Source organism: Silurus meridionalis, chromosome 20 (assembly GCF_014805685.1).
Source record: "Silurus meridionalis isolate SWU-2019-XX chromosome 20, ASM1480568v1, whole genome shotgun sequence".
NCBI classification, from domain to species: Eukaryota; Metazoa; Chordata; class Actinopteri; order Siluriformes; family Siluridae; genus Silurus; species Silurus meridionalis.
The window spans coordinates 14,836,514-14,862,205 of NC_060903.1; the positions used below are offsets into that span (position 1 = coordinate 14,836,514).

General features: G+C 40.1%; 1 protein-coding gene across 2 annotated transcripts in view; it reads right to left on the reverse strand.

The window, feature by feature from the left end:
• The window catches only part of ift80 (intraflagellar transport 80 homolog (Chlamydomonas)), a 71,096-nt gene that overhangs the window by 11,081 nt on the left and 34,323 nt on the right, over positions 1-25,692 (reverse strand). For both annotated transcript variants that reach the window (XM_046876738.1, XM_046876739.1), the window contains exons 9-14: positions 13,345-13,524; positions 9,652-9,770; positions 9,337-9,411; positions 7,284-7,447; positions 5,526-5,590; positions 1,437-1,572 (exon numbers count right to left, since the gene is read on the reverse strand). In XM_046876738.1, coding sequence (XP_046732694.1) covers positions 1,437-1,572; positions 5,526-5,590; positions 7,284-7,447; positions 9,337-9,411; positions 9,652-9,770; positions 13,345-13,524 — 739 coding nt within the window. The remainder of the gene's footprint in view (positions 1-1,436; positions 1,573-5,525; positions 5,591-7,283; positions 7,448-9,336; positions 9,412-9,651; positions 9,771-13,344; positions 13,525-25,692) is intronic.

The following is a 25,692-nucleotide window of genomic DNA, read 5'->3' on the forward strand; positions in this document are numbered from 1 at the left end:
TAAACTTATCCTCTGCAGCAGAGGTAGCTCTTGGTCTTTCTTTACTGGGACAGTAATTATTGGAGCATGTTTCATCCTAGCATTAGATGGTTTTGGAGACTACACTAAGTTCTTGACATTTCTTAAATTGACCGACTGATCTCTTAATCTCTGAGTGTTTCTTGCCATAATATGGATTTGCACAGTAGTTGTAGTAGCACTAATAGGGCTATTCACTCTGTAATCACCCTCTGTAACCACTTTGCACAGGACAACTGATGCTCTAAAGTACATTAAGAAGGCAAGATATGTCAAAATGAACTCTTGACAGGGCAAACCCGTGAACTGAACAACATTCCAGGTAACTACCTCATGGATCTGAATTGAGAATGGCATAAGTTTGCCATGTCATCAAAGCTAGGTATTGCTACTTTGGACAATCTAAAATATAAATCAAATTCTGAGATAATTAACACTTTTCTGTTTACTATGTAAATCCATATGTTTAAAAAAAAAAAGTGAAAAAAAACCCCCCAAAAAAACATTTTATTAAAAAAGTCTTCTCTGCTGGCCTAAACACTATCAGAAGCACTGACCTACATTTACAACCTAAATTCTAATATTTGTTCCATGAAATTGTATTTATTTATTCCCAACTGTTTATTCTCTTCATTTCGTAGCGTTTCTCTTGGCTGCACTGCTTTCATGCGTACGTGTATGTGCATGTTAGATTTTTTGTCCAATCAGATTTCAGCCTCTATCTGCTGCCATGTCAATCATATCTGCCCAGGGCCTTCAAAGTCAGTACTGCTGGCCTTTTACCATAGTCTCCTTAAGAATAAGCTCTGTTTCATTAACCAATCAGATTTCAAATTCGCCTCACAGGGAAATAGCAGAATAGCGTCAGCATTTTTCCGTCCTCTGATTGGTTGGTCAGAGGGAAACTTTTACAGCCAAGTTCGACTGGCAAAAACACATCTGTAGCGCTCTGCACACATTAATACATCTGAGTTAGACTTTTTTATGCCTACAGTTCTGTTCAAAATGTACCATAAATAAATACTTTTCAAGGTTTTTTTAATACAATAATCAACATATGGACAAAAATTTATGTTTTATGCCAATATATGTCATGAATAAATGTGTTTTGCACTGAATGTTTTAATTTCACCTCTTTTACATTTATTTATTATATTTTTAATAAAAATGGTTAAAGAGAAATGAGTGCCGTTAAAATGAATTTGTATTAACACGTAAATTTGGACAACCCTGATAGATAGATAGATAGATAGATAGATAGATAGATAGATAGATAGATAGATAGATAGATAGATAGATAGATAGATAGATAGATAGATAGATAGATAGATAGATAGATAGATAGATAGATAGATAGATAGATAGACAACACTTTTGAGCTAGCGGAAAAGCTCGCCGTTGTGTCTTTGTCATCTCACCAATCTTGTGCATGCTCTGCTCTTTGCCCAGCCTGCGCACAGAGGTCAGATAGAGGTCGTTGTTCTTGTCAATCAAGGCGATCTTCCTGTCATTTGAGGGTCCGCAATGGTCGAGGGCAATTTCCATGACATCCATCTGAGAAGTTTTGAAAAAAGAGAAAGCGAGGGAGATGGATCGAGAGAAAAAGAACAGAAGGGAATTATTTGCTTCCAAAAACTTTCTCTGTGCCTGATTGAGAACGAAATTGTCCCTGTAAATAATAAAGATTGATGACATGTTCAACTTCTAATAACAGGTGCTTAACCTCAACGTTTGCGATTTGGCTGCGAGACGAACGTGATGCATGCCACCTTATTTCAACAACGACGGCTTGTTGGATTGATGGTGTCTTTAGGCGTGACATGATTTGGAAGCGAACCCTCGAGGTTTACGCATGTACGAGGTGAAAACGTGCCCGTGCAGCTGGCGATGGAGCGGGAGGGCGTGAAATGCACGCAGCGTGCGATGCTGCGCTGTCTAGAAAACGCACGCAGGGCGATTTTACGCGCCGAGCGAACGCGCTGTCCGGTGCGTAATCCGAAAATTAGTTCAGGGACGGAACTCAGAGCATGTCAAATGTGACATCCCTAAAAAGAGCTAGAGAGAGAGAGAGAGAGAGAGAGAGAGAGAGAGAGAGAGAGAGAGAGAGAGAGAGAAAGAGCAAGTGAAAGAGGGCTTCTTCGGGTTAAAATCTGTCATCCTCGGATGGCTCCTGACAGCCGCCTGTGTGCTTGGACAACCCAAGTTGGGAATTTGTTTCACATCACTTGCTAATGGAGAGAGCAGAACATGTAGGGGTCTGCTGCTGCCCCTGCTGCTGCGTGAAGAATACGACGGAGAATAATGAGCTCACTCCAGCAGGAAAAGAGTAATGGGAGATTAGGAGAAAAAAATGTCCATCCATCACACTTGTAATAGAGATTACTCACAGTGACCTTCTGGAGTTTGTATGAGAAAAGGATATGTGTGTGTGTGTATGTGTGTGAGACCACTTGCATCACTTTGAAACATACTGTTATTAACAGTAGTAAACAGTAATTAAGTCAGTATAATTTATTACTGTACTTAAGTAGCTTTTTCACGTATCTTACTTTTTACTCAACTACATTTTACGAAATCAGTCGTTCGTTTTATTATTTATGAGAGGATAAAAATGTAACTGTCAATCCACCAATCAGGGTCTGTTTTGAACTTGTTTTGATTGCCGCTTGACGATATCTACTTGTCACCAGCATACAGTTGAGCGTCAGATCAACAGCAAGCAGAACATTTAGAGAGGAATAAGTAATGGAAGAAACTCCTGACTCACCACAACACCAGGTTTTGGGTTAATGATAATTGTAATAGATATCAATCAGTGTTTGACTCATTATTATCATTCTATTAATAGATTGTTGTGCTGAGAGTCACATTACAGTCTTTTCAAATCAACTGAGTTGATAAGGCAAAAGACATTTGAATGTACATTTTACTCAAGTGAAAAATTTAAGGGAGCACTTTTACTTTTACTGGAGTCATTTTTTTTTTTTTTCAGTTTATCTCTATTTTAACTCAACTACATGATTTGCGGACTTTATCCACCACTGGTTATTAGTGATCTGGCAGCATAAAAGCATTAAACAGTAAATAAGTCAGACGATTAAGAGAAGAGCAGGCTGTCCTGGGACTCCCTCTCTCTCTCTCACACACACACACACACACACACTAATACACAGCAAAGACAGACAGTGTAGATGCTCACAGACCTCACTAGAACTTTGTAATGTCAAGATGAATGTGTGTGTGTGTGAGTGAGTGTGTTTTTGAACATAGTTTGGATGAGTGTGCGTGTGTGGAAAACAAATCCAGCCGGATTGAGCTTTAACACTCCTGGGTTTTGAAGCTGCACTTGAGGAGTGCTGGTCTGGTCTGGCACACACACACACACACACACACACACACACACACACACACACACACACACACACACACACACACACAGCCAAACAGTAACTGCTAATCCTAGCTATTCCCATCAACTCTTGTCCTGGACCACCCTCAATACTCCCCCCATCACCTATTCTCTCCTGCTCCCATTCTCTCTCTCTCTCCTTGACCTCTTTGAGCTTATCCAAGGCGCTGTGTGCACCGGGTGTCCTCTAGGTGGCACCGAAACCTGGAGCGATTCTTCCACGGTGAGAAATGCTCACATGATATTCAATATTCACCTTTAAATAGTCATTAAACAACTAAAGCCTTTTGATTAATCAAAATATAAACAAAAGTTTGTGTTCACCTTTGTTTGTGTGTCCTTGTTTTTACATCCCACTCCACATTTAGTCCCCATTTTCTCTTATAATATCCTCCACTACTCTGGGAAGATGTTCCACTAGATTTTTTAGTGTGCTTGCAGAGATTTGTGCTCAGGTAAGGAGAACTGGGATGCAGTCAGCGTTTCAATTCATCCAAAAAGGTGTTCAATAGGGTTGAGATTGGAGCTCTATAGCAGGCCACTCAGGATCTTCTACTCTACCCTGCAAACTTTGTGCAGAGGGGCATTGCAATGCCAAAACATGTTCAAACGAAGGGAAAACTGAATGCTTTCGTATCCAAAGACATCTTACACAATTATGTGCCTCCAACTCTGTCTTAATAGTTACAACCACATATGGCTGAAAAAGTTTGGTGTCCCAAAACTTTTGCCCTACACTAAGCAGGTTTGTAGAGCTCTTTACAGGCCATGGAGCTGGCTTTGTGCACAGGGGCATTGCCATGCTGGAACAGGTTTGTTCTCCTAAATCAAGTTATGCTAATGCTTTCAAAAACATCCAATAGAGTTGAGGTCGAGAGCTCTGAAGCAGAAGATCTTGCACTCCAACCCAATAAACCGTAAACTTAATGGAGAACCACATATGGCTGGAAAAGTCAGGTGTCCCAATACTTTTGTTCATATAGTGAACTTGCAAAAGTGAAGTATTTCTGAACATGGAGTTTAGACTGCATCAACACGTACATTACAACCGTCTGCAGTTTTGAATAGAAATTAGATGGGAAATAAAGGATTGTGGAGGCCAGTGTGCACTTGTAAAACTTGGCCACGATCACTGCATAAGCCTTTTTTTTTCTTCAAATGGATGATATTTGCCAGACGGATTACTGCTCCAAAAATCTGGTTATGTATTCGGATTTGAAACCAGCGTCAGGCTTTTTTTATTTGGTTTATTTTTTTTTTTTCGACATTAACTCCAAGCTTTGCAAACTAATGAAAGATGGCAAAAAAGGGCAGCGCTATTACAGTATTTTTTTATCATGTTTACATACTTATTATTGAGTTTGTACCTTTTTGCAATATTATCTATCAAGTTTGAGGTTTCCAAAACTAACTAGTGAACTAGCATTGAGCTTTGTATGGGGGAAAATCTTTTTTTTAATGTTCCACCTTATATTCGTGCACCATATGGACTTCAGTATTGGGAAACCTGAACTTTCCTGCTATATGTGGTTCTTCTCCAAACTGTTACAACAAAGATGAAGGCACACAATTGTCTTTGGATGCGGTATAATGAAACGTGTTTACTTGAACTTTGGAACCTGAACCTGTTCCAGCATGGCGATGCCCCTGTGCACAAAGCGAGCTCCATAAAGATATGCTTTACATGCTTTGGAGAGGAAGATCTTACGTGGCCTGCTGTAGAGCTCTGACTTCATCCCTACTCAACGCCTTTGGGATAAATGTGAACACTGACTGTACCCCAGGCCTCCTCACCTCACCTACATCTTTACCTGACTTTACATACACCCTTGTGGCTGACAAACACAAATGTCCACAATCACACTCCAAAATCTAGTGTAACATCTTCCCAGAAGAGTGGAGGGAGCAAATTGGGACTAAATGTGGAATGCCATTCCTGCTTTAAAAAAAAGCACATATACTTATGAACAGGTGTCCACAAACTTTTGCCAATATAGTGTATCTGTGTTTACTGTATATCTGCATAACCATGCTTTCATGTCCTGCTACCTAATGTGTGTGTTCTGGGTAAAACTTAACAAAAAAAAACAACATTTACCTTGTGGATCAAAGGCTTGCCATCCGCAATGCTTTTTCCCGTTTGAGCATCAAACAAATAGATGACTGGGGAAAAAACAAAAAACAATCGTAAGAAGAATATCAGCAGGTAATGACTGAGTTATTTTATTGTCGTTTTTTGCATTATTAGCTCACATCCCTGGTCAATTTACATGCAATTTATCAGCATCACTCACTTTCACAAGATTACATAATCCTCCATTGAATTGCAAAGACTTTTGGTGTGTGTGTATGTGTGTGTGTGTGTGTGTGTGTTTGGGGTTGGTGTAGATTATACTAAAAAAAATAATGTCATGTCTTGTTTCTCTAACACTCGCACCACTGCCAGTTATTATCAGGCCAAAACACTGAGGTTGTTTCACTTGGGAAAACGTCATATTAGGATAAAATACACATTCCTTACGATTTCCTAGGAAAACAATATGCATGTGAATTATTCAGTAACAGATGACCTGTTACACCATATGGAAAAACACCTGAATTTTGAGCCACATGTTTCTAGAAAAGTCTGTTACCACAAATTTGGAAACACACATTTGAATCTCGGGATGTGCGAGCAAGAAATGATTGAACTAAGAGACCCAAACTTGCTCCCAGCTTGGCAATGCCCCCATGCACAAAGCAGGAGCTGCATGAAGATTTGGTTTCCATGGGTTGGACTGGAAAATCTTGGATGAATTGGAACTCTAAGGGCACCCCAGTCCTCATCATCTCACCTACATCAGTACCTAATTTTACTAACACCTTTGCTTCTGAATGAGCACAAGCACACTTCAAAATCAACTGGAACATCTCCACAGAAAAGTGGAGGTTCTAAAATGAGCAAATGGAGACTACTAAATGTGAAATGGGTTGAACATATAAATCTTATGTTTAGGTGTCCACAAACTTTTGTCTGTATAGTCTATATATGTATTATGTTATTATACAATATATTATTTCAGGGAAAGCTTCCTTTTGGTCACTCAGATCAATGAAGTGTTCCACTGATGACTGAAGTTTCATGATCACTGGAGCTCAACCAGAGAGACCTTCAGAGAGACCGCCGTCTTGAATAAAAAATTAATGTAAAAAAAAGTCTTATGGACTGTTCATTTGTAAAATTTGCTGTGATTTTGCTTGTAAATAAATAAACCTAAGATCAAGTAGGAAAAGGGTGAGTGAATGAGTGATTCTGAAGGTTTTGCAAAAAGGACCCCAATGCAAACTCAATCTGGGTGTTGCCGCTATTGTGTTTCGCAATTTCTGTGAAGGACCAGAACTGGATGAGTGTAAAAGACATTGTGACTAACTTTCAAGCTGAACTTTCATATTTTGGGTTAATACTTATTAGCATAATAGATCTCATGAGATGTGGGAGCTTAGTCATTAAGGCATTGGACTTTGGATCCGATGGTCATGAGATCAAATCCCAGCCACACCAAGCTGCCATTCCAGAGCCCCTGAACAAGGCCCTTAACCCCATCGCTGCTCAGTTGTATGAAAGAGATAAACGCAAGTCGCTCTGGATAAGTACATCTGCCAAAAGCCGTAAATGGAAGACTCATCAAGACATTGTATTTCTGTTATTTTCCGGTTGGGAGCATCTCCCAAGACCAATACTGATGGGTAACATATGATTACAATAGTCACTATTCTATACACAACAACAATTACTCAATATTTATTTATCCGAGGCATTGCTGCGTCCATTTATTTTGCAACAGTACATCACTATGACTATAAATTTGTATCCCACCTTTCTCATCGGTCTTGTCTCGTACCGCGATGGTATCGTTGCTCAGTGAGACGGTCTTTGTGTTCAGAATATCTGTCCTCATGCTTGGAAACTTGGGAGTGGAAACCAGACGGCCTTCATAGGAATACACATTGATGCCTCCTCCATCCACCAATAGGAAATGCCTTCAGAGAAGACAAGGCGCAAAAAAACAAAGATAGGAGAGTTGGCTATATACCTTGGCCATAATTGAACCTTTCAGAAAGCAACTTAACAAACAAAGGGGGAGAAGGGAGCCTATAATTTGCACCATTGCTTCACAACTGTTGCAAAGTGTTGTACCCCCCAAATGGACAAGAACAATGAACCCAAAAAAGTGGCGATTGCCTTCCAGCCAAATGAGGTTTCCTAAGAGAGGGGAAGGAAAGCTTGCATCGGTCCAACCGGCTTCATTTCACCGAGCTAATGAACAATAATGTTGTAGATGTTGCCAATGACTAATAGAGATCGCTTTTCCACATGAGCAGGTCTCGGTTTAAGTGTGCTTCACTGTTGGCTAACACTGCACACTTTGGCAGGTGTGTTCGAGGACCCCTTGGATACAACGGGTAGGGCAAAAAAAGGACAATATTGTTGTCTGTTTGTTGTATATTTCATAGCATCATCTCTACAGTTTTGTTTTTTATATTGCATTTTTACGTATAACAAAGAGTTCAGGAAGTGTATAACGGTACACAAAATTAACGGTTCGGTACGAGCCACGGTTTTTAATTCACGGTTCGGTTCAATTTTGTTACAGTTAGGGGAAAGAAATGCAAAACAACATTGCTTGTCGTTTTTTTTTTATTAATGCCGATTATTATTACTTTATTTACTTTACTTTATTACTTTATTATTAATTTATTGTCTATTTTACAATTTAAATATTAACGATAATAAAATAATTACATAATTAAATAAATAAAATGCCAGCTTGTTTTAAATAAAAAAAAAATTATATAAAAATAAAATAGATTAAATCAAATTAATGCAAAATACCTTTTTATTATATCAATGAAATTGATTAAATAGGCACAAATTTGATTAAATAATTAAAATTTAATAAATCGAAAAATGTAATAGTTTAGATGTGTATATAAGTGTGTGTGTGTGTGTGGGGGTTACATTTAATATTTAATTTTCTAAACTGTTCTACTTATTTCAGCATAAGAAAAGTCTGCATTTGAGAAACACAATATAGATATTTATTCATTGATTCAATTTATTAATTCATACATGAATAGTTTCCTTTCATCCTTCATTCATTCTCTCGATATGGGGAATTGTCAGGAATCTTTCCTTTTGAAAGTCTAGCGAATTTTTATAACTATACTGTCATACAAACGTTGGCGAAGACAGGAAGTGGCAGCGGTTTTAACGCATGCACAGGAAAATCCCTGTTTAAGTAATGACAGTGACACTGTGCTCAATGTGCGAGACGGAGACTAAACGTACTTGCGGTCCGCCACTTAATATATTCGTGAGGGAACTCAGATTTTGACAAAGGATTGCATTCGGTACACGTGTGCATATAGAAGGTCATGTACTGAAACGGTTCAGTGCGAATACGTGTACTGTTACATCCCTTCGAGTTTATACTTTGTTTAATGTTATTACACTGATTTGTTTAAATAAACTTTGATTCTGATTTGTCAAAAGTTCTTGATTCATGATCTCTAATGGCAGAAAACGCAATAAGGCCAAAGGTAATAGAACACCGGACTTTTCCAGTCATTTGTGCTTCTTTCACAAAGTTAAAGGTATACAATTGTCTCTCTAGATGTGGAAGCATTTAATTTTCCCTTCACTTGAACTAAACGACCCAAATCTGTTCCATCATAACAATACCCCTGTGAACAAAGCCAGCTCCATTAAGATATGCTTTATACGAGTTGGAGTGAAAGATCTTCAGTGGCCTGCTCAAGAGCTATGACCTCAATCCTATTGAACACAATTGGGATGAACTGGAGCGCTCGAAAATTCTTGCTTCAGAGATAAAACCAAAAGCGGAAAGGAACACACAGAAGAGTCTCACCTCTCGGCTTGGAGGATCAGGCTGACTGTGGCTTCCTTCAAGTCAAATATCAGTGGCGTGTTCCAGTTTTTGGAGCTGCAAGAGAACAGGCCGCTGTTCTTATTATTACGGTAATATAAATAAAACAGGTACGAGTGAAAAGGTCAGGATTCCAAAATCAGAAAAGCAATAAGACTCAGACCACAGGACCGCATGAAATCATCGTAAAAACGGTGAGTCACAGTACGATATAAATGTGCAATCAAGGCGGGGAAAAAAAGAAAGGGAGCAATAAAAATAAAAAGTAACGGGTGAAAGAAGGAGATGATGAAATACCTGTAGACTAAACACTGCAGAGCTGTGGCTACAACCAAGTGACCATGAGATAAGGACGCTTTGATTACTCGATCCCTGAACTCCAGCGTGTCCACTGCTTCATTCAGAACGTTCCTTACCTAAAAAAAAAACAAATAAAAACAGAGACAAATATATATATATATATATATATATATATATATATATATATATATATATATATATATATATATATATATATATAAATATGCATTGTTTTTATACATTTGTATACATTTATTGTTTATATATATATATATATATATATATATATATATATATATATATATATATATATATATATATAAATATTTGTCTCTGTGGCTTTATTTTATAGTTTTTATTTCATATTTCATTTCATAATTTTATATAGATTTATATATATTTTATTAATTTATTTATTTTTGTTCTATTAAACCAAAATACAAATATATTATATTGACAAAAGTATTAGAAGATCTTCAAAAGATTACTATAGAGCTCTGAAGCCTAATGAACACCTTTGGGATAAATTGGAATGCTGAGTTCACCCCAGGCCTCCGCACATAAGTCAAGTCAAGTCAAGTCAAGTTTATTTCTATAGCGCTTTTCACAACAGACATTGTGTCAAAACAGCTTTACAGAAATCAACAGTCAAGGTGAATGGTGTGTATTTATCCCTGATGAGCAAGCCAGGGAAGGCTTGTGGCAAGGAAAAACTCCCTTAGGTGTAATGAGGAAGAAACCTTGAGAGGAACCAGACTCAAAAGGGGAACCCATCCTCATTTGGGTGACATCAAGAGATTGATCATAAATCTTTCAACAATACAGAACACTGAAGAGTGAGAACTAACATGAGCACTGGAGTATAAGATTATAAGTAATGTTCTTTCTACAGTCTTATACAGTCATTATGGGTATAAAACTAGGAGCTACTGAGCTCAACATTTGTAATCATCACATATCCAGCACCAGCTTCTCCATGCCAGAGCCTTTAAACACTCCAGGAGGTCCAATGTCAAAACCACACATAAGATTAAATGTCTTTACTAACACCCTACTAACTGAATGAGCAAAAATCTCCACAATCACACTCCAAAATCTAGTGGAACATCTTTCCAGAACAGTGGAGGTTAGCAAATACGGACTAATGTGGAATATGATGTTCAAAAATCACATACCAACTATATGGGCAGGTGTCCACCAACTTTTGTCCATTTAGTGTATATAAAAAGCGACCAAAATATTTACCCACATTATTTTCAGCCCTTTCTAAACATGGATAAAGACTATTTCTGTCGCTCGACTTTAATAAAATTAGTTCATTGTAAAAGAAAAAAAACCCCAAGAATATACGCCGCAAAGTGGTTAACCGAGTGCCGATATAGCAGGCAGATATAAAAAAAAAAAAGGCAAAAATATACATATAAATAAAAGAAGAGGGGAAAGGAAAGGACATGACATGACTGTGTGACATGTGACTGTGTAAGCAAGATAAATGAAGAAAAAAAAATGCGTTGGAGAAAATAAACAGCTGAAGACATGGGGTTGTTTGGTTTTTCGCAAAACTCGACTCAGCGAGCGCTATCTATAACAAGGGTGTGTATGTGTGTGTGTTTGTGCACAATACACAGAGGAGTGAAACACGAAAACACGAGAGACGCGAGAAAATATCTTGCGGTCTGCATGAGTTTAAACACACACCAGTGGTGGCTGCTCCTGGACAAGCTAGCCATTGTCACTGCCTACACTTAGAGGCTTATGGCATAATGGTGCACACCCCCACAGACACATACACAGAGATTAACACACAGCATGTATCCTTTGTGAAGTGCATGAAATGTCAGCAGTACTCTACAAATCAGCTACACTTCGCACCTCTCCGCTTAGGGCAATTCATTTAGGCAATAACCTTGTGCTTCTTCTCCAGAATGTGTATAATCTGCTGAGGAAACAGAACCCTTGCAAAGTCCTTTACCGTGAAAATGTAAGCGCTTTATTATTGACTGCAGATACTGGAGAAAAATGAAACATCTCATCTTAAACAATTGAAAACAATTATCTATTTACGTCTCCATCGTCTAATGGCGACTTCGGGCAATCAAAAATAATTAAAAAAGCAAACGCTGTCTCAAACTGGTTTCATCAAGATCTCAATCCAATAAAACGCCTTTGGGGTGTGGTAGAGCGGCAGATTCGAGGCATGAAATTGCACCGGTGAGATCTGCAGTCATCATGGAACTGGATCTCAGAGAAATGATTTTAAACATCTTGTGAAATCCAGGTCATGAGAAATTTAAGAGCAAAGTACTCAGTATTACCATACTTACCAGACTAAAATAAAGTGCTCAGTGAGGAGAAATTTCACCAAAACAACCAAACTAATGTTTTTGTTTAGTCTGCAATCTTGCCTAGGCTATCTTTGCACAATAAAATCATGTTGGGGGAAGATCCAGCAACAAATGGAGTTGTATAAAACCCCGAGAGAGAGAATTCTTCATTCTAAATGTCACGTCTTGACCAAGTAGCCGGACAGACATGCGCCACAGAAAAACTTACTCCTAATCAATTAATTTGTAAGCGGATACCGTCTGCAGAAATGTCCGCCACGGTCGGATCTTCTTTTTTTTTTTTTTACGGTTGCGAATCATGTAAAAAAGATCAGGAAAGCAGAAAACCTTTACTATGTGAAAACCATGTGAAGGCTTTTATATACTGTACGCCACAACAGAGTGCATTTGGACAGTCTATTATTCCTAACACAATGTGATCGGTATATCATTTTACCATGGGCACTGTCCAATCCCCACACCTGGAAATAAAGAGGCCAAGTGTGTTCCACACGGACTGTGAGAGCTCTTGGTACGCTGCACTGCTGAGATTTAATCCGACCCACAATACTTCATATATAAACAATGGAACAAAGGGCAGGCCTCTCTCCTTCGGCTTTCCGCGGGTCTGTGAGAGCTAGGAACAGCTGGGAGGCTTTTGAAGGATGCTGCTGCTGGGTTTGGGGTTTTGACGCTGCGCAGGCCTCGATCGAAGCCGAGCCAGGAGTAATGACAGCGCGTTTGTTTTTCACAGGGAGCTGCGAAAAGGGTCAGTTAGCGCTACTGAGAGCTGCTGTCCAGTTCTAGCGTTAACGTGAATGGAAACAAAAGGATAGAACGTGAATCAGGGAGGCATTTTAGCAGATGTAGAGGACAGTGGGGGTATGGAGACAGATGATCCGCTGTGGCGACCCCTGATGGGAAAAGCCGAAAGTAGAAGAAGAGGAAGAAGTGTTAAGCCCAGAAAAAAATGTCTGGGAAGCATATTAGTGCATGTTATCTATGATAATGTGGCAAAGCATCCCGCAAAGCTTTTTATACACCAGTGAGGATGTCCATCTGATAACAGTGGGGTATTACAATGAGGAGTGTTCAAGTCCTACACCTGGGAAACTGGCCAACTGTGCTGATCCAAGACTAAAAGCTAGGATCGGATCCAAGTCACTATGCTTCCTACTCACAAAAGAACAAACCACAAGCGCCTTTTCTGTGAACTTTTAGAAGATCCATGAGGTGAAATGCTATTGCTGGGCTACAAGCATAACCACTTCTAAACCATTGTAGCTAATCACACAAATTCAGTTATAATAAAGATCCTGTTATATAACATGAAGTAACATTCATTCACTTATCCACAGTGGAGTACCTGCATCGTCCGTCTTTTAGTGAGCGTGATCTCAAAGTTCTTCCACTCCCATCGCTGCTCCACGATGTGAGCGAAGATGACCTGGCCATTCCCACAGGCTCCTGCTAGCTGAGTGCCATCAGCAGACCAGGCCAGGCTGAACAAGCTGCCAGTGTTCGGCTTCTCCAGAGCATATGACCACTGTATACAGGCAGACAGAGAGAGAGGACAAAGAGTGTTAAATGGAAAGGTATGGAAGGTATGGGTTAAATCGAATCAAATATAACCATGACCGATCGAATCACGTCTTGCCGACGTCTCTTACACTAGGTAGTCAACGACTTTTATTTTCACAGCACACAGAAACAACTTTCTAACATACCAATTTGAGAGTGAATCTAATTGAGGATCAATATTTCTCCATTTAACTGATAAATACACTGATAATCCATAATCCACATCACAGTGCAGGTGTGAATTGTTGTTTCAGAGTGCTTGGTCAGAAAGTGTTGACTGATATCATATAACAGCTTTTCTCACATATAATTATAGCACTGCATTTATTTCGATACTAACATCTTACACAGGGACTCATGGTATAGTAGCATGAGTTAGTTATGTGGAACTGAAAGAAATCCAGTGCCCTTTTCCATCATGCTCATCTGTATCTCCTCTGTTCCTGGATCCAGGTTCCCCTCTGGTTTCAGGTGCTATAAAAACGCAGCTGGGAGAGAGTCCCTTCTAGGCTCTGAGACTTTTTTCTATTGTAAGCTTGGATTTCATTGCCAGCTTGCAGACACTTGAGTAATTAGGTATTTACAGATTATATTTAAATCCATATATTTAAGAGCCTACATTAGACATTTTAATGAGAAGGAAAGAACACAGAAGAGTGGGGAGGGGATTTTTTTGTATATCTAATTATTAGTAGATGCACTATACATTTATTATTTAGAAAGCGACCAATATTTTATATGTAGATCGATTTCTCGTCGCTAATCTGTTTCTCATGCGCGTTCTCTCAGTGCCACCGCTGCTACATTTACTGTATATGACGTATCATTACATTACCAAGGCGTGTCCTGAGAGTCGCATAAAATCTAGATTACATGGCAGAGGTAGAGCTGCATCTTCCTGGAAACAGAACAGGGAAAGAATGTCTGGTTTTATTTTATTATTTATTTTTGCACTACAAAGAATGCACACTGTTTGTGAAAGCGTCTTGCGTTTGAAGTCAGAAGCCACATAAGTACATTTTTAATTTGCTGCCAAACTATATGTACCATATACATATCCAATAAAATGCAGCGCATCATATGTTTTCCATTGCATCGTATTGCATTGAATCGCATTGTGAGGAATCAACTCGGATCGCACTGAATCAGTTGTTGCTTCATATGTATCGTATCGTTGGCTATGCACCGAGATGCGAATCGTATCGGCCTCGGTTATGTTGAGGCATCTAATGTCTAATGTCTCTAAACTTTCTCCAGCTTCTGTCCCTCTCTCCCTGGAACAAACCCCTCTTTGTAGTCGTTCCCTCACACTCCATTCAGATTTACACCCCTGACATCTATCCGGTGACCCGTGACCTTGCCAAGTAAGCGCTTTTTTTTTGTAGGTGCAGGTGCTGGACCTGCCAGAGGAAAGGGAGGAGATGTGAAAAACATTTTCTATCCAGTATATGTATATATATATATACACACACACACACACACACACACACACAACACCCACACACACAGATCGAGCAAAAATAAAAACCCGCCAGCTCCACAGACGTTATTAGCACACAAGGAGGAGTCTGTTTTAATTCCAGATTCTGAGGTGAGACGCTATTTCCTTTGGTCAATCAAAGCGAAAAGTTGCATCTGACAAAACCCAAAACGCAGCCGTTTGATCACCTGGACCCATGTCGAAAAATAGACGCTTTCCTTAAGTCAACTTCCTTGCTTGGGTAGAAAAAAAATAAGTGTCAGTTTCATCCAATCTGTATGAGCTTTCACACTTGTTTTAAAGCTGGTGGTTTACTAACTCTATTTCTCTACCTACTTGCAAATCTTCTTGTATATCTCCTCGAAATTATTATTTTTTGGAGAGATTGAAGGGAAAGAACAGGGGAGGAACACGAAGATAAACAGCCTTAGCTGCTCCGAGATCGGTGTGTTTTAAGTTTACTGTTGTATACATTTTATTTTTTTTCCGAAACAGGAAAAAGCTTGGAGCTGCTCCGCTGGCTGCAAAACTAAAGCGTTTAAAAAATAATAGTGCTCCATCTATTCTTCTGCAAACACGGCGGCGTGGCCAGGTTTTAGAGCTCCCCGGAGGAGACGGGTGACTCACAGATGGAGCACGATGTATACACCAGGCTGCAATGAGCCAAGACACATGATAGCGGGCCGAGGAGAGCTTTTTGGATATGTGCTCTCTTAATGCATCTAACACATTGTGCCATTAGACTCCTGCTGCAGGAGATAGAAGCACGCATATGTGTGTGTGTGTGTGTGTGTGTGTGTGTGTGTGTGTGTGTGTGTGTGTGTGTGTGTGACTGAAAAGTACAAAAAGACAGTATGTGAGACTGTATGCCTGGGGGACAGAACTTGAAATCACACAGATGTACAATAACAATTGCCGCAAATACAAATGCATAATGGTCTGCGTGGCATTTACATGTGGAACAAAAGACAAAACTGCTCCTTAACCACTGTCCTAGCGTCCCCTACACGACATCGGATCGGTCTCTTCTTCCTCTCTTTCAGCGGCCCTACACTATGTCATCAGTGATTCAATATATTTCTTAAGCGTGTGGCTGCGCCTTACTCCAGGGCCGCGTTCCACCACATTAGGGTTCGAGATAAATTCGTGCCTACATCCATCAGATATGTTTTTCTTTTAAACCCCCTCCACCCCACCACACACACCCCCTTTCCTAAGAAATCCTCATGAATTTAAGGTGTAATGAATAATCGTGTCGTATTTACGACGCTCACACTCTCGCTGTGACCATGGGTGGTTGCTGAACGGCTGCTCATACGTGACGAATGGAGGAAAAACTCCCTTATTAGCCTGACTCGCAATCGGACTTGGCTCATGAAGTACACAAGTCCTGTTTGCTGGTAGGTTTTTAACAAGAGAGAAGACTATTGTGCAAAAAAAAAAAAGAAAGATTCTGTTATTACTTGCAAATGGGCTTCATTTTCTCAAGTGTGTTCAGATGAAAATGTCTATTAAACACATTGTATTGATTTGTTTACGAACACAAGGATTTTAATGCCCAGCGCACACTGTGCGATTTTTAATAGTCCTTTGAGATGGTTGCTTGTCATTGTTGACTGTATGAACATGATTCCCATGTCACACTGTAGGATCTCCGTTGTCATAATGTCAGACTTTACAAGAGTCAATAACCGACGCACACAAGAAAAAGACTCATCCAAAGTCTAGCTAACGGTAGCTAGCAGCAAACAAAAACAATCTGTAGTGCTAATTTTGTTTGTGACATGCCTTAATAATAAAAACTTTATACAAACACTGCTTTTCCCTCCATAACTGAATTTTACTCTTTTACTCTTCCTCTCCTGAGGTGTTTTGAAGTTGTCGCGCTAATCTCGTCATCAGGATCGGCGCACCTATTGGTTTTCGGTTTGATGGTCGGAGGAGGAGTCACTGATGGAAAGAGTCTAAAAACTTCTGACTGAACTCCCAGAAATAAAAAATAAAAAAAACATTTATTCGACTGTGAACATGTTGAACTAGCGATCAAAGACTACAGATTTTAGCCTAGAATTATAGGAATCTTTTAGGATTTTAAAAATTTGTCTTTGACGACCAAATCGGGGCCAAAATTGCACAGCCATGCATCACATGTACTGAAAGCCTATTAGGTGGTAAAAATGTTTCGAGACTAGTTTTGTAACACACCAACAGATGGCAGCACAAGGTTGCACGCAAAGTCACAGGGAGCACCGACCTTCATTAATCAGTTTGCCGAAAGGCATCGTCCTGTGTACATCAGGAGCTGTGCAACTGGTACTATTCTGACCACGTGCGTTACCACACATAGTTACGACACATAGTTCTGACTATGTGCATCCCCTGTCACAGAGCTCTCTTTATGCGTGAGTTTCTGCCCGGAAACAGCATGATATTACTTAGCACCCACTCTACTCGGCAGATTTGGCTCCTGTGGAGGTCGCCGTCTTGACACCATTGTGGAGATCCAGTGCGAATCGTAAGAAGGTGCTTGATGCGCTTGGAAAAGAAGACTTCCAAGACACATTCCAGAAGTGGCAGGAATGCTGGGAGCGCTGTATTGCTGTGCAAGAGGACAATAATATAATCATTCATTTTAACAATGGCTCCATAGTCTTGGGTTATTTGTCTGCATGTACTTGTGTCATTGTGTTTGCCTTTTACCAGCTCTACATGCCTCTCAGTCGATGTTAATTGAACTTGCTTTGTGAATTGTTTACTAGGTTGCACGTAAAAGCAAAGCAAAGCAAACAACAAACAAATTAAAACTAGATATTTTGGTTTACTTTAGACTCCCTAACATGTGCTTTGTGTTATGTAGACTCCCTAACACAATGCTATGTGACAACACTTCTTATAATTCTAAAAACACCATGCCCTGCAGTAAAAAGGATGGTGGGGCAGCATCATGCTGTGAGGATGCTTATCATGGGAAACTCATTTGGCTTTAAGGAATGACAGATGACACTAAGAACAGACTATATCCTAAGAACAACCTGTTTCAGTCTGCCAAAGATTTGAGACAGGGCTGGTTGTTATGGATGTTCACCTTCTGGACATTGACCTTAAACAAAACGGCTTAAACCCTGAGCGCCACTGCAGTGGTTTAAAGAGAAATATTTAGATGTCATGGAAGGGGCTGGATGGCACGAGTGAATGAGTTTGTGAGCAGCTTTACAGAGAAAGTGGAAAAAAAATCTCAGTGGTTAGACATGCTAAGCAGAAAAAGACATTTCTCAAGAGGTTTAATTGCGGCAAAATTGTTTGCATCACGATAAAAACATATATATTGCACCTTTAAATCTGTGTAAATTAACTGGTACAAACTGGAAAAACGGCAAAGGGGTGAATACTTTCGCAAGACTTCACACAAAACGCACTGTGCTTCCAACGTACATCATTTCATCATCAAATAACAAACCTCCCTTCCAATAACGGCTCACTAATGATCCTATAATCACAAATCTTCTCCTTGCACTAATGTACAAGTTAGACGTTAATAACGCGTAAGCTGTACGTGTTGAGGACGTTGACTGATTGCACTCGAAGTGCGATTTGAAGCACGACTCAGAAGTCTGGAAATGAGTTTATAGCTCGGAGCGTCACACACTCGCAGGGCTGAGCTTCACTGTAAACCACAGGGATATACGCAGCTACTTAGACTTTTATTATCTGGACCCGAATCTGTGTCTTCTTCCAACGCTGTGTATGTTCCAGGGTCTCGAATGCCAAATGCGCAAATAAAATGCACACAGATGCTTGTGTACACACACACACACACACACACACACACAGGATTCAGTCTCACTTTGTCAATGCTGCTGCCCTCTTTTGGGGGACCCTCCTTCCTTTGCAGTGTTCTTTTTGACTCCCTCTCGCACTGCACATACGTTTGCCATTAGGATTGGCAGGTGCTGCTTCTCCACGCTGTAGCCTTATTAGAGTGAGAAAGGAAAGGGTTGTAAACTCCAGCTCCAAGGCACACTTTGTCTCTCTCTTTCTCGTTCTCTCCATCCACTTTTCTCAGATGCTTAAAGGCTACAATCTGCAGCCTGGATGTTAAACCCTCAATAAGACCGGAAGATCTCTGTAATGAAATGTCAAATTCAAATCCAACTTCTTTTACCGTCTTCAGAAGGTCACAAGTTCAAATCCCAGCACCGCCAAGCTGCCTCTGCTGCCCTCAACTGCTCAGTTATAAGTCTGTCTGGATAAGGGCGTCTGCCAAATGCCATACGAAGTGGTATCAAAAAGTTTAGAGAAAAAAGTACTTTAAGAAAGTACTTTATTTACACACCATCACCTTCATAATAGTCCCCTTGCACCGCAATACAGCCCTCTCAGCATTCCTGCCACTTCTGAAATGTGTCCTGGAAACCTTTTTTCGAAGCGTGTCAAACACCTTCTGCGATTCGCACTGGATGTCAAAACTGGTGTCAAAACTGCGACCTTTGGACTGGATCTTCATCTACAGGAAAAAAGGCCAAGACCACAAATCTGCCGAGTAGGGTGCGTGCAAAAGTGAAATCATGTGCATTGTTCTCCGACGTTCATCGTGCACAAGTTGGCAAATGGTTTTGACGTTTTAAGGGGTTGAGTTGAAGGTCTTCCTGATCTTTCGTCATCTTTGGGGGATGTTCTTCCGCTCGTGCCACTCCAAACACCTTGATCGGCTCATTGCAGCATCGCTGTATGTCAAACGATGTCATGTCAAACATCTCTGTGGCTCTATAACAGGAGATCTTTTACTCCATCCTACGTAAAGCATATCTTCATAGAGCCGACTTTGTGCAAAGGATCATTGTCATTCTGGAACAGGTCTGGGTCTCAAAGTTCAAAATTTGAAATCCAAAGACCTACACAATTGTGTGCTTCCAACTATAGAGGAGAAAACACAAGAATTTTGGTCGATATAGTACCTAAAATACTGACCCCTTAAATATGAGTAATCTAAATAAACAAAAAAGTTAAAAAACTCCACCTGGACTGTGTTTGTGTTTGAGAAAGAAAAAAAAAACAGGAGACAGATAGATAGAGCTGAAGAAAAAGAGAAAAGAGGGGGGTTAATGACACATGCTGGAGTCTAATGGCTCCCTGTAGAACTATCTGCTGATTCAGCCCCATTACATCAGCCATGTTAAATATGTCTTTGCTGACCGAGAGAAGCCTGTTCTGCTTCTCCTCACGAGATGCTAATCGACAGGGTGGCATATGACACACACACACACACACACACACACACACACACACACACACACACACACGCACACACACACACGTGTAGTGTTTACACATACTGTCAGGTGGAGTGGAGGCTTGCACTCGTCTAATATAAATTAGGAAAGCTTGGCCGGAGAAGCCCAGCTGTCGCACACACATTTGGCAATGGGATGCTTACTTTGCACCAAACTCGCCATGCAATGCACGTGCTATGCGTTTTAAATAGCTCTCAGCATCTTCGATCAAACCTTACAAACAAAAGCTTGAAGCGTCTCTGAAAACGAACCTGGTACTTTACGGTGCACAGTGGAATGGTGTTACTTAGGAATCAAACAAAACCGTGATTTTAACATGCAACAGGATGTAGATTTTGAAATTTATGTCCTTGTCACTAAACCATTGGTGTACAAACAATATACGTGAGTAAAAGTAAAGATACACTCTGTAAAATATTACTCCAGTAAAAGTGTCCTTTTCAACTTTCACTCGAGTAAAAGTACAGAAGTATTTATCACAAGAGTCTTTGCTTAATCACCTCAGTTTATGTGAAATAATGTTACTCTACTGTTACTCTCTGAACACTGATCTATTAATAGAATGATATGAGTAAAACACTGATTGAAATCTATTAATCTATGAGTCCAAAACCCTCTTTTTAAATACATTTCAAATCATGTAAATAAGGCCAAGGGTGTATAGTCAGGAGTTTCTTCCATTATTTATTACTCTGAAAATGTTCTGCTTGCTGTTGAACTTATGTGAAACTGTATGTTGCTGATAAGTGGATAGCACCAAGCGGCAATCGAAACACGTTTAAAATGGAGAGCTTTGTGAATTGCTGCGTGTTTGACCAGTTAAGTTTTTATCCAAACATAAATAAAAAGGAACGACTGATTAGCAAAACGCAGCTGAGTAAAAAGTACGATATTTGACTTTGAAATGTAGTGAAATTAAAGTACAATATGCGCAAAAAAGCTGCTCAAGTACAGAAACTCATTACATTTACTTTGTTACTGCACTGAACACAAAAGCACTCTGTAATATTTCGAGTAAACTCAATTGCAGCCGCTGAAAATACGCCCGTGAAGTACACCTTATGAATAGCTCGAAGTAATCGTGTTACTGTATGACTTCACATCTCTCACGTCATTGTGAAGGAAGTTCTGCTTACTCTTCTTCACAATGTAGTTCCACTTCACTGAGGTTTCACTTGTTTATGCACAGCTCTCTTAAAGTCCTGCCACAGCATTGAAACACGTTGATTCTGTTCTGTTATTCGGTTAGAGATTTGCTGGTGTGTTCGTGATCACTGTTCTGCTGAATGAATGAACCAATTTTGTCCAAGTTTTAGCTGTTACACAGATGTCCTCAGTTTTGACTCTAGAATACGTTTATATACAGAGGAGTTTATGGTCGACTACAAGGTGCCCAGGTCTTGTGGTTTAAAACAAGCCCAAGTCATCACCCCTACACCATCGGGTTTGACAGTTGGTATGAGATGTTTTTTCTGATATGCTGTGCATTATGACTAAGCTTTTTCACTTTGTCCACAGAGACCTTGCTCCAGAAGTCTCGTGGTTTGTTCAGATGCAACTTTGCAAACGTAAGCCGTGCTGCCTTGCTCTTTTCAGAGAAAAGAGGCTTTCTCCTGGCAACCCTTCCAAACAAACCATACTTGTTCAGTCTTTTTCTAATAGTACTGTCTTGAACTTTCACATTTAACATGCTTACTGAGGCCTGCAACGACCGAGATGTAACTCTTGTGTTTTGTTTTTGCAATTTCTCGGATCATTGCGTGGTTTAACTTTGGGGTGAATTTGCTGCGATGTCCACTCCTGAGTAGATTAACCACCATCTGGAATCTTTTTCACTTGTACATTTATGACATTTGGCAAATGCTCTTATCCAAATGCGACTTACAATTGATCTAATTCATATATCTGAGCAGCCATTGGGTTAAGGGGCCTTGCTCAGGGGCCCAGAGTGACAGCTTGGTGTGGCTGGGATTTGACCTCACAATCTAAAGTCCAATGCCTTAACCTCTAAGTTACCACCTCCCCCCACTTGTGAACAATCATTCTCACTGAAGAATGGTGAGTTTTAGATTGTTTGGAAACGGCCTTATAACCCTTCCCAGATTGACGGGCAGCAACAATTGCTTCTCTAAAATCACTGCTGATGTCTTTTTTCTTTGGCATTGTGTTAACACACATCTGAATGCTCCAGACCACATTTATAGGGGGTGGGCACAGGAATTTGATTAACACATAGCTGTTACCTACTCTTGATACATGCGCCTACTTACTCCTGATATGTAAAACCAGAGAATTCAAAGAGGGTGTACTTTATTGAACAACTATACAATTCTCATTTCTGCCTGTTAAGAAAGTCAGACTGTATGGATTTATATACACTATATGAACAAAGGTTTACGGACACCTGACATAAAATTAGTTTGTGCTTTTTGAACATCTACATTCCACATTTAGTTACCATTTACTCTTATAAGAACCTCTACTCTTCTGAGTATGATGTTCCACTAGATTTTGGAGTGTGCTTGTGGAGATTTGTTCTCATTCATACCTATCTTCATGGAGCGTGCTTGTGCATAAGGGTATTGCCACGCTAGAGCAAGTTTGGTTCTCCTAGTTCAAGGTAACACCTTGGGGAAGAGCCACATATGGCTATATATTATGGTACTAAAAAAGATCCAAACGTATCCGATATGAAACGTCCAATTCTCGCTAAATGTTTGATCCCAAAATACAGATCACTGCCCCCTCATGGTACAGAAAGTTATTTCTATATATGCAGACATAAACCATGTTGGTTTTCAATTGCACTTTCCAATTTCCAAAAGATCTAAAACAACAAGAGACGAGGTCTTTCGGTGATCGTCTTTAGGCTTTCGCTAGTTAAAAAAGAGTATGGTTTATATTTCTTTGGCCTATTTTAAATAGCACGTCGTCCCACTTGTTGCTTCTTATCTCAGCAGCCCTGTCTAAGCCCTTCTTATCACTCTACACGCTGCGAGACAGAAAAAGAAAGTGAGAGTATAAGTGTTTGAGTAAAAGGAGTCAGAGCAGGGAGTTGGGGTTCGGTGAGGAGGGTTTCAGGGGGGGTGCCAAGAGGAGGGAGTCTCCTCATCAATCTCTCAGTAAATTAGAGAAGCTTGTAAATGTCGCTTTGCACTGACCCCTGAGAGCTTGGGTTGGTTGGGCGGGGGGGACAAATTCAGCTTGATGCACATAGCCGTCACCTAAAGAAACGTGCGCATGCCAGCGAATTCCTGTGGAAAACTTGCTCTGAATCTGAACTTGCTCGAATAACACTGTTAATGAATGATACAGTTATACATGTTCGACTAGCTGTTAAATACGTTTTATTGTATTCGCATTTCAAAGCCCTCACAAACAAAAATTTCACACTCACGTCAGCCCGAGGCGAAACGCTTTGATCACATTAACTGCTCGAGCGTAGTAACAACTGGAACTTAAATATAAACCAGACGTTTGACTTCACAGTTATGTCATATTTCATAAAATCAGCGCAGTATTTGTGGCTGCTGTGATGTAAATGTAGCTTAGTAAATACAAGTGACTAATACTCATTTAAAAAGTGTATTTTTCTGCTTGGCAGTATATACTAAATGTTGTTCCATGGCCCTTAAAGCAGGCTTTGTAATGCAGACTGGGGTTCCACATCATTGTTTCCAATTTTAAAAGCTACACATGCTCCTTATATCAGCATTAGTACGGATTAGGATAAAGTGTTCACCGGTGAACAGTTGATAACCTGAACAATGACAAACGTAGTGGTTAATTGGTTAAGGCTCTGGGCTTCTGATCAGAAGGTCGGAGGTTCAAGCCCCGGTTAATGCCACTTTTTGGGCTCCTGAGAAACGCCCTTAACCCTCAGTGCTCCAGAGTCTCTGTATCATGGCTGGCCTCAGCTTCCTAACATCGCCAGGATATGCAAAGAAAGAATTTCACTTTGCTGTAAAAATACATGTGACATGTATAAAGCACCTTCTTTTTACCTTTTATGTCATATTTGAAAATGAGGATGTTCAAGTTTGAGTCTGGTTCCTTTCAAGGTTTCTTCCTCATACCATTTCAGGGAGTTTCTGTTGCCACCGTTGCCACTGGGTAACTCATTTGAGATAAACGCATATGGGTAAATGTATTAATTTATACACATCGGCCAGGCATAACATTATGACCACCTGCCTAAGAATGTGTTGGTCCCCATTTTTTCTTCCAAAACAGTTCTGACCTGTCAAGCATTAAACATGAACTTCTTCAGAAATTTGAGCTACAGGAGCTCATCTGTTGGATCAGACCACAAGAAGCAGCCTTCGCTCCCATGCATCAATTCCCCACTGTTCTTCCCTTGAAACACTTTTAAAAGATACTGACCACTGCAGACCAGGAACAGCCAACAAAAGCTTCAGTTTTGAGAGATGCTCACTTGCTGCCTGATCCAGTCATCTAGTCATCATAATTTGTCCCTTGTGAAACTCAAATCCTTAAGCTTGCTTCTTTCTCCTGCTTCAAACACATCATCTTTCAGGACAAAATGCTCAATTGCTGCCATATATATTCCACCCACTAACAGGTGCCATGATGAGGAGATAATCAGTGTTACTCACTTCACCAGTCATAATGTTAGAATGTCAGAATGTTTTCAATAAATATCAATAATTGAATGGAATTGAATGAATACATGGCAAAACACATGCTTTTGTTCTAGTTGTGTCTCTCCACACTTCCTCATCACTTGGTAAGCTCTAGTGAGCAGCTGTTTAAAGATTTAAAGCTGGCAAGAGAGGCTTCGAGAGGAAGCCCTGTGGAACCAGTAATGGCTCTTTAAAGTCTGTTTATTTTTTATTATTAGATAATGCCAGAGCAGGCTTGGGATAGAGTGCAAAGATGTGTGTATATATGTGTGTGTGTGTCAGTTGTTGAACTGAAAGAAGCAGAACCTCTGCATGACCTAAACTAATATGAAAAACAATACACAGCTATAAGGTGGACGGGGTTGGCAGACCTCATGGTAACTGCGCTGGGCCTAGCCGACGTACATCTAATGTACTGAGCTTTCTAATAAAGCCTGGCCCACTGCGTTCAATTACACGCTATCAAACGCGACAAGGGCCCGTCTCATAAAAAAAAGACCTGCGTCCCGTGGCACCACCATGTCTGAGCTTGCCTAATCTTGCTAAGATTCACTGCCATGCTTTATCCTTCTATCTCCTTGCACAATATCTGAGGGCGAGAGACAAAAAAAGACAACCAGACAGAGAGATACCGAGGAGCCCCGCAGACCTAAGCACAGCAAGCCTCATAAAAATACGTTTGACCGCAGACGTCAAAAATATCCACCCTCGGATAGATG